Source organism: Acanthopagrus latus, chromosome 21 (genome assembly GCF_904848185.1).
Source record: "Acanthopagrus latus isolate v.2019 chromosome 21, fAcaLat1.1, whole genome shotgun sequence".
Lineage (NCBI taxonomy): Eukaryota > Metazoa > Chordata > Actinopteri > Spariformes > Sparidae > Acanthopagrus > Acanthopagrus latus.
In genome coordinates this window covers 7,032,832-7,042,463 of record NC_051059.1, presented here as the reverse complement: position 1 = coordinate 7,042,463, position 9,632 = coordinate 7,032,832, and the positions used below count along the sequence as shown (strand labels likewise).

General features: G+C 42.9%; 1 protein-coding gene across 2 annotated transcripts; it reads right to left on the bottom strand.

Annotated features, from left to right (window-relative positions):
- Positions 1-594: 594 nt before the first annotated feature.
- LOC119011250 (neuromedin-U receptor 1-like) lies at positions 595-7,774 on the bottom strand. Of its 2 annotated transcripts, XM_037084207.1 has the most exons (4): positions 7,653-7,774; positions 4,914-5,632; positions 2,755-2,988; positions 595-2,536 (listed from the first exon to the last, which is right to left on the bottom strand). In XM_037084207.1, exons 2-4 carry the CDS (start codon positions 5,599-5,601, stop codon positions 2,226-2,228), a joined length of 1,233 nt encoding a protein of 410 aa, XP_036940102.1. In that variant the 5' UTR covers positions 5,602-5,632; positions 7,653-7,774; the 3' UTR covers positions 595-2,225. The 2 variants fall into 2 exon arrangements, with proteins under 2 accessions (XP_036940102.1, XP_036940101.1); XM_037084206.1 differs by lacking the exon at positions 7,653-7,774 and having other exon boundaries at positions 4,914-6,421.
- Between the last annotated feature and the right edge of the window lie 1,858 nt (positions 7,775-9,632).

The window sequence follows — 9,632 nt, the reverse complement described above, 5'->3', positions numbered from 1 at the left end:
TTCAAGGTTACGCTCAGGAATACATACATAGTTTTGTAAATAGTAGAGAACACTGCATTGATATAACACTTGATACATATTCACATGTCCTATATACAGGCACTATCATCAATACAATCGCAGACTGGTGAAGGTGCAATTTGTGAGATACGGGCAGAATTTTAGGATAAAAAAAAAAAAAATGTTGTTTTACCTTAAAATATGATCCAATTTTCCTTCTGGATTTTTACTGTCTATTTTGTCTAAGTTATCTAAGGGTTAGAGAACCCTAACCCTAATCAATCAGTAAGCTGTGGAATGATATCTATTTGTCAGATTTTTAACATTTATCGGACGTGTAACCTGGGACACATCAGTGTCGTTAGACCTTCCCAACCTGAGCTTGATGTCAAAATGGCCCCCATGTGAACATGGTTTATGAACAAAGTAAATGCGCAAATTGTCATGAAATCAGATACTTAACTGAATAACTCATCGTAAAACACACTTCAGACACACATTCAAACTCAATATAAACAATATAGCTCACCAACACAGTCTTGGTTTGTTTTCGGCCGTGGGAAAACAAATGGATACTCTAAGTAAGATGTGAAAATATTCCGGCTCATCCCAGAAGTCACAGTCTTGGTCTGAGCTGCTGTAAATCAGCTCTGTTGAGTTCCCCTGTTGTCAAACTGTCTTGGACGCTGTGGTCAGTCCTAGTTCGGTGTAGGGTCCAAACTCAAGGGCAACTGGCTCCACATCTAACTGGGCAATGAGCTATTTAGCTAACGTTAGCTAGCTACAGCCAAGGATCGCTAGCAAAGAGCAGTGCTGTGTTCCGATTTTCATACTTCGATGAGTAGACATAGTACACTATCTGCACTTACTAAGTACGCAGATTTCAGCAGGTGTTGTTCCAAATCTAAAACTCCGTGGTGCCCTTACCAGAACTTATGTTCGTTGCACACTCAACGTATTTGCAGTTATGAGGGCAACATCCAGGTCCTTTAGGTACACTTCTTTTCGCCACGATGGATATCGGAACACCTTAAGTACTCAAACTAAGTATAGTAAGTACGGGATGTATCGATATCGGAACACGGCACAGTAGTTGTCGGTCACTCTGTGATGTGCTGCACCCCATGTTTTTGGAGCTACCTTTGGACTCCGCCCACATTCTACAAATTGCACCAATAAATCAATTAATTAAACATCACAGTGTTTTACAAATGTTAGCCATTTCACATTTATCAAAGAAACTTGTCGCAATTCAGCTGTTGGCAGATGAAATAATCGGGCCTCCAGTATTTCCAGAGGCTAATCATCAGCGTTGTCAATGGCTATAAATACGGAACCATCACATAGACCCCATAGACGAATCCCCGCGTTTGTTCTCGTTTTACTCGACTGACTTTCATTTTCCCCTGCAATGCATTCCTGCACAAAATGTTCTTGCTTTTAAACAGGCGCCATTGTGCATTCGTTCTTTCCTGTGGAGGCGTGTTAATGCTGGAGCCGTACAATAGCAAATAAGCAAGCGTCCAAATGTTGTGCTTCACATTAAACAGTGCATACAATAAATACATTCACCTAGAACACAAATAGATGCTTTGGAGAGTGGTGATGGGCAACATTCCCTGTGCTTAAAAATGCTGCTGTGCCATCTATATGATAATGTCACTGGTCATCCAAACATTTGATGCTGCTCCGTCTCATCATTTGGCATTTGAATTACTATGTATATCTTTTTGTGTGACTTCCAGCGTGCAGCATGCATGTGTGCTCTGTGCTCTCAAGACTTGTCACACAGCCTTTGGTCACATGGTTCTATCCATTCGCTGTGACGTTAATCTTCGTTTGACCCCTACGACTTCAAGGGTAGTATCCTTACATTTGGGGCTAAGACCATGCCATTTGAAGGTCTGCAGTATTTGAAGCTACTGATATGTACAAATGGGCAACTAATTAAAAGAAAGGATTCTAGATAGTCTCTGAGGGATCAACATCATTCTTCCAAAAGCTGGTGATGGTGTATTAAATCTGCCATAGGTGTTCAGCTGTGATGGGATCCTGCGATGGTGAGGGCCATACGATATGATTCGCTCATCAAACTACTCAGTGAGCCCTTGTTCCCTGTAATAATTGCATTCCTCCATCAATTCATTCAGTGTTTCTTTCAATTCGTCACCCTTCCGGATTTGGTGTTCTCCGACTTCCTTTGGGCTGGACGGGCGCACAAAAATCTAAGTCAGTCTAGTACTGCTGGCCATTTTCTCGCTCAAAGTGCTGCGCTGGGTCATCTGGAGGCTGGAGCGTGGCCGCCAGCTGTTGGAAAAACAGGTCATGTGACTGAACGTTTCTCTGAACCTGGTGGACATGAGGTTGTAGAGGATGGGATTGACGGCAGAGCTCAGGTAGAAGCAGACTCCGGAGAAGATGTGGACGTGCTCGAAGACCTTGAGGTGCAGCTCGGACCAGGTGTCGATGTAGCTCCACATCAAGCGCTCCACGTGGAAAGGAGCCCAGCAAAGGCCAAACACAACCACCAGCACGCCTGGACAGGCCAGATGGACAGGAGAGATTGAGATCAGGTAATGGAAACACAGACATAAGCCGTCGATGTTGAGATTCTAAACTACTCTCTAGTCACCATCTCCGACACACTGACATAACAACTGCACAGGGGAACAACGGGTCTAAATATTCATTCACACACACGCAGACAGTCACATGAAGTTTTCAGCTCCTTCGCAGCTTGAAGACTTGACCTACACAGCATTTTGGTGACTTGCACGTTGCGTTTGCTCAGCTTCTGCTTGTGGGTCCTGGTGAGGCTTTCCGCTCCAAAGCTACACCTGGCGTCCACTTCGGTCATCAGCCTCTCCCGGTGCAGCCGCAAGCCAATGAGCAGGTAGAGGATGCTGATGATCAGCATGGGGAGCAGGAAGAAGACCACTGTGGAAATCAGGATGATCAGGTTGTATATCCAGGTGGGCTTGACCACATCTGAGGAGACAAAGTTAACAAACACAGGTAGGTGTAAAGGATTTTACATGTGTGTTTAACTGTCGCTTAACAAATGGCAAACTGAGCAAAGTGCTGGCTAACTGAGTGCTGGCTAACTGTATGCTATTGCTAAACTAACCATCATTGAGAGGCTACACAGTGTGAAACCTTGTTAAAATATGATGTGTTGAATCCAATAGGGAGCAGTAAATTCCTTGACACTAGAATATAAACAAGAAGTTAGTGTTTAAATTAGCAGGAGGGGAGCTAGTTAGCTGTTAGCAGTGGACAGTCCTGCAGTGTAAAGATGGCTCGTTTGCGAACCAGTTAATTTGAACGAACGACTCTTAAGCGCAAACAAGCCGACCCGATTCCACGTTTCACTTCTCTCTCATTCGTTCTTTCGTTCTCACAGATTAGTCGCTGTGTTGTTCACTGTTTAGTTATCAGTGCGGTGAAGAGGACTTGAGAGCCAGCCAGTCGTATGCTGAGTCTAGGACACTGTCGTCAAATTTTAGCTGATGAGAAACAGAAAAGCATAGCAACCGTTTCCATGAAAAAAAGGACCATTTCATTTCGTCTGTAGCTCGTCGTTCTCATTCAGTCAGTCAGTCACCCTTGGCCTTCCTTCAATACATGTCAGTTTAATGTCAAGGTGAATGTACACATTGTCCACTGTTGTGTTGTCTAAAAGTACAAATAATCATGAAGTTGCAGCTATGTAATTGCCTTGAACTACAGTGTTATGTTGACCGTTAGCATGATCGTTTGAGAACGAGGAGCTGAGAACCGTGCATTACATGATTCACCACTAAACAGCGTTGTACCGGAAACGCGACTGAACAAACGAATGAACGATATGAATGATTCTTTCTGCCGAGCTGACTGACGGGAATTGAATCTCGATATTGAACTTCCACCTCTGCTGCAGTGTCATTAGCTAACAGAGCTAACAGCTGCTAAACTGCAATTTATTATGACAAGTTCACATTAAATACATAGATGTAAATATGCAGGTACTTTAGCTGGGTGCAGACTGGAGGTGTTTTTTGAATGCCTTGAATGTTAATACTTTTATCAAACAACAGCAGACTATTCTAACAAAATAAAGAAACAACATTTTGATTTTGGAGTGTTTTACACACACTTCAAACCGAAATTTAATCTGGAGGCCCACAAAACATCTTTGCCCTTTGAACTTACATTAAACGCATTGATCTATAATTGTGACTGTAACATTAGGTACTGATATTTTGGGTCCCCAGATGTGAATCCAACTGACTGATGATCTCCTAAATTTAATTCAGTGGATCACATAAACAGGCTGAAATTTTTGCTTTGTTTTTTTGGTCTATTAGACTGATACCCATGACATTTGTGACATATGTTCATGGTGCCCAGAGGATGAATCCTGACCCGTAAGTTTACATTTTAGCTTACCTTTTGAAAAATCTCAAGTCTATCTGAAGTTCTTTATAAAAAATTGTCTACAAATTCATGGTTCCTAAATTGTTATATCAATTACATTATGTGACTTTTTCTCTAGTGCCACCATGAGGTTGAATTTGAGGTTTTCAGTTAAATGTCACCATAACTATTGGATAGAGTGACATTTTGCATATTCATTTTCATTTTTTCATCTAGTGCCAATGCCAGGTCAACATGTTGGAATGAACAAACTAATGGTAGCCAGTAAACTCCCCGTGTACATTGTGGTTGGTGCAATTGGTAAGTGTTAGAATGCTAACATGTTAGTCTAAGGTGGTATGTAGGTGGACATCATATCTACTTAACACCATCATGTGAGCTTCATTATTGTGAGAGTGGTGACAGAGCCCTTTATCCTCACAGAGCCTTAAGGTTCCATCTGTATTCTCTTAAAAATTAAAACAAAACAAACAAAAATAATACAGTTCTGTACGTACGGCAGATTGCAGATTGGGGAAACTGACGTCCAAACCTTGGGGGTAGCTCCTGAATCCCATGCAGACTGGTGTTTGGCACGGCGCACAGCATGGACAGCACCCACAGCATGAAGATGACCCTCTTGACGTGGGAGCGTGTCGTCATGTGTTTGACTTTGAGAGGGTGCACCACGGCTACGTAGCGCTCCACGCTGAGTGCTGTGACGTTGAGGATGGAAGCGAAGCATACCGTCTCAAACAGGAAGGTTTTAAAGTAGCAGCCTCCCTCCCCGAGCAGGAAGGGGTAGTTCTCCCACATGTCGTAGAGCTCTAACGGCATGCCCAGCAGCAGCACCAGTAGGTCAGACACCGCCAGGCTCAGCAGATAGTAGTTTGTGGGTGTCTGCATCACCCTGTAGCGCAAAATGACTGCACAGGTCAGGGAATTGCCCAGGACGCCCACCAAGAAGATGGTGAGGTAGGTGACACAGACGGGAAGGAACACTCGGGACCTCCGGGGCCCCAGGTGCCTGGCCAGGTAATCCTCCTCGCTCAAGCACATGTCATCCAGATCTTGTGCGGTGGCATCAGCCAACGCCCAGGAGATATTCATCCCACACACCACAGCAGCCTCGGGGCAGCCTACGTCAGTGAAAACTGTGGCACCAGTGTTGAAAAGAGCCGCAAGAGAGCAGTTCAGCTCCGGCATGTTGCTGATTGGCAAGAGGATTACTCAGTTTCTGAACATGTAGGGAATGAAGAGGAGAAACATTTGATTCATAAGCACACTTCACCAATTTTACAAATGAAGATAATTCATTACAAGAAATACTAATCAGCTGGTGACAGAGCTTATGAATGGTTCTGTTAACATGGACAGGGCTGTCGAAAGTTAGAAAAAAAAAACTAAGAGAGTGATGCAGGGATAAGTGAAAAGAAAGAGAATAATTTGCAACTGACGTCCAACTGACGTTAAAACGGACTAGTGAGTAGATGGATCTCTGTGTTCGGCCTGATTAGCCACTTGTTAGCAACTGACTATTTCAGCAATCGTAAATGTTTTTTTAATCCAAATGTGGGGTATTTTCCTGACAAATTTTATGTTGTAGAATAAAATATGAAAATATTTTCAGCTCGTGTTAATTACAGGTCTTATTTTGATGCATCTGACCGACAACCCATTCAAAAAAACCCTGGACCCGGAAGTGCAAAAATGCTAATTCTGTCTGCACTGTATAATCAATTCAAATTTACCCAGAGGAGATGAAAATTGGAAAAGATTAATTTCTCATAGACAACTATGAGATCTATCTGAGACTAAAGTGAGGCTGTGGCTGATTTCGCCTGTTTCTAAATTGTTTCTCCTGAGAAACAGGTGCAGAAAATCTCAACTTGGGCTCTCTGTAAGTTTCAAAGGAGATCTCATCAAGCTCTCACTGAGGTTTCAGAATGTCTCCCCAGTGCTGGAAAGGTGCAAGGTTTAAGCCTGAAGTCTCACCTAACGCTCCTAGGAATTTTAGGAGAAACAAATGAGAAATGTTTGAGACCAAAAAAGACTACAACGAGACTGAAACCCTCATTGAGCTCCTTTAAAGCTCCATAGCCATAAAGGAGCAAGCTTTGGGCAGTAAATCTGGGTAAATACTGTAACAGAAACTGTTGCTTTAGAGTATGCCAGCCGTGGGCGTTCACCAGGAAGGGTCTAAAGAAAGATGCTGGGATCCAGCTGTTCGGCCACACTAGAGGCTGAAAGTCAGGATGTCTCACCCTCTGCTGCTTTGATTTTGACCATTCTCTTTAAAACCTTTGCGTATGAGATCCTCAACTTCAAGTATAGCGCAACACAAAAATCACTGGGATACACTTTTAAGCTTTGAGGGCAAATATTCATCATGCTGTCATACTGTTTCTTCTTGAGAAAGGGAAATTAAAAGTATTTGATCAAATATCAGACTCGGGGCCTTTCAATCAAACAAAAGGCAGTAAAGTGCCCTCTAGGGGGCCCTTTCTGCATGCTGGCTCCCCAGCACTTACAGCTGATGCCCTTTTCATTTTTGCAGCCGCTGCCCTCTCAAATGTCCTGAGTCTGCCAGCCTGTCTGAAGCTTTCAAAAACATCTACCAAAGGCGATATCCTTCTGAACTGAGCTTATTTATGTAGCACAATATCACTAATCACGGTTTACTTCCAGGGGCTTTACAATCTGTGCAGTGTACGACACGCTAGACCCTCAATTTGGAGAAGTAGAGGAAAAACTTCCTTTCAAAATGCTTTAACAGGGAAAAAAAATGGAAGAAACCTCAGGGAGCACAATAACGCAGCGATCCCACAAACTGCAGGCTACAAGCAGCTATAAATTAGCTTTCATCTGTAGCAACAAACTGCGCTCATATGTGAATTAAAACATGCAAACAAAAAAAAAACATCCTAATTAGTTAGTTTGTGGATTAAATGTATATATGCTTTATAACCAGCAGCAATAACTGGCACAAAGTGTTCTCCTCACTTCAGACATGAAAAATAAGCTTTTTCTACAATTCACTTAACTATGTTTGCTCTGCTGTGTTGTCCTCCCTTACAAACTGCAGTTTAATAGTAACAATGCAGTCACAGTGCTGTCTCATTGGGAATATATGCTCTGGCTTCCAGAGAGGCTTTTGTTTAGATTGGCATGCCAGATTTGTTTACTCAATTCAACAAGCAACAGAGTTATTAAGATAACTTTATCTCAGGAAATCACACACACTCACACACACGCACCTGCAGTTTGTGGTTCTCCTTGAGGTCATTATCCTCTTCTCATTTACAAGATGGGAAAGGTTTGAAGAAATGCGAGACGATGTGAGAGCATCATCTCTCTCTGCATCCTGGACTTTTCCGTCTGACTGCCTTGGTGCCTCAGTGCGTCACAGCTGCCGTGACTTCCCGTATTTGTGCGCTGGAGTTCACCCCACCTCTCTCTCTCTCTCTCTCTCTCTCTCTCTCTCTCTCTCTCTGTCTCTCTGTCTCTGTGTCTTCACCGCCTCAACCTCCCCACCTCCACTGCTTTTCATATGTTTTCTCTCTTGCTTTCTTTCACACATGCACACACGCACACACACACACACACACTTACTTCTGTCATCTATACACGTGAGTGTACCGTCACTCTATACCATGTTATCCTCCATCCTATTCCTTTTTCTCACTGACAGTGGGCACATGTGAAAATGAAGGTCGAGATTGCTTTGACCCTGCTGCCCATGGGCTGAGTGCACTTTGTGCGCGTAGTGAAAAAAACAGAAATTCCCATTTATTGCAAGTCAAAAACTAAACAGACACAAATGGTTGATAAATTATGTGTTTAAAATATGACGCAAAAAGATGTCTCCCTGGGGACACGGAACGGCGCTCCGGCCTTAAAGGTCATAACCTGCAGAAAATTAATTTCTGCGAGTTGAACAGGAGGTGTTGATTCAACAAGAAACCGTAATTGTGACTCTCACCTGTTGACATGTAAAACCTGTGTTGAATACAAAATAACACTTTTATGTTTGTAGCAGCTTTGAAGCTAGTGGTTAGCAATGCATTTCTTTCGATTTTTGAGCTCAAATTGTTGTTTAAACCTTTGTAAGGGATGCAGTGTGCGTTATTCATGTTCCTCAGAGGATGAAGCCATCTGACTTTGGTGATCCCTTGTCTTTTCCTCTACTACAATATCAGCAGGTTGATATTCCTGTTTTTTAATTACATGTCTTGAACACCTATCGGACGGATTGACATAAAAACTGGTGCAGATATTCTTGATGAATTCGTGGTTCTCAGAGGATGAATCCTAATGACTTCAGTGATACCCTGAAGGAAGCGTTTCGACAGCATCTGGATGAATTTGGTCCAGACAGCCATGTCCCCATCAGGATGAATTCTAACAAATTCCACTGCCCCTCAAAAAAAAAGAAAACAAGCCCTCTCCTCTCCATCATCAGATAAAAACTACAGTTTGTCCAATATTTTGGAAAATAAATGACATCCTCATCAGGCTTAGCTATCCTTTTATGCAAACTAACAAATGTTTCTATGCTTAACTCAAACCTGTTTAGCATCAGCATGTTAGCACTGTCATTGTGTTGCCATGCTACTGTTAGCATTGAGCTCAAAACACACGATCCCTGTGAAGCTGTAGATACTTAGCACAGCAGAGTCGCTTGCACTGCTGTTGATTTGCAGGCTAATCAAGAACTATGAAATGACTGTATAATGGCCATGTCGGGACATACCCTTTATCTATACCATATTTCAGGCGATGCAATCACAGCGACAGCCTCAAGCAATGTTTACAGCGTTAGAACTGACAACTTTTTACCTTATGATTTTAAACCAAAAACGTCTGCACAGCGTAATTATTGAAGACAAAAACCGGTGCTGTTTCAAAGTCTGCTTACGTTCTTACGTTCTTACGTTCTTACGTTCGTTTCTTCGCTTTGGAAAATAACTGGGCTGCTGCCACTGTCTTCGCGTCACTAGTGCCAACAGTAATACCACAGGTTAACTCTGGGGGAGGAGGGGGAATTTGAAAAGTTGTCCTTTTCTGCTACCTCTGCTGAAAAACAGACAGGATTGTGCAATGCTGTGCGTGTTGTGCATGGTGGCACAGTGGGTGGCATTCTGTGAAACACATGCTTGTGAAGAGGATATATGGTTACATGGGCTCGGGAGGGCCTTGTAAGTCCGTTGTCAGTTAGGACAATTAGCAGGTAAACT

Bases quoted from the DNA above. Each gene is read 5' to 3' on its own strand.
- LOC119011250 (XM_037084207.1), bottom strand. From the start codon at position 5,601: ATGCCGGAGCTGAACTGCTCTCTTGCGGCTCTTTTCAACACTGGTGCC. The intron at 2,989-4,913 runs GTACGTACAGAA...TTGTCTCCTCAG, and splicing joins TCCCCAATCTGCAATCTGCC to ATGTGGTCAAGCCCACCTGG. The intron at 2,537-2,754 runs GTAGGTCAAGTC...TGGCCTGTCCAG, and splicing joins GCAAGTCACCAAAATGCTGT to GCGTGCTGGTGGTTGTGTTT.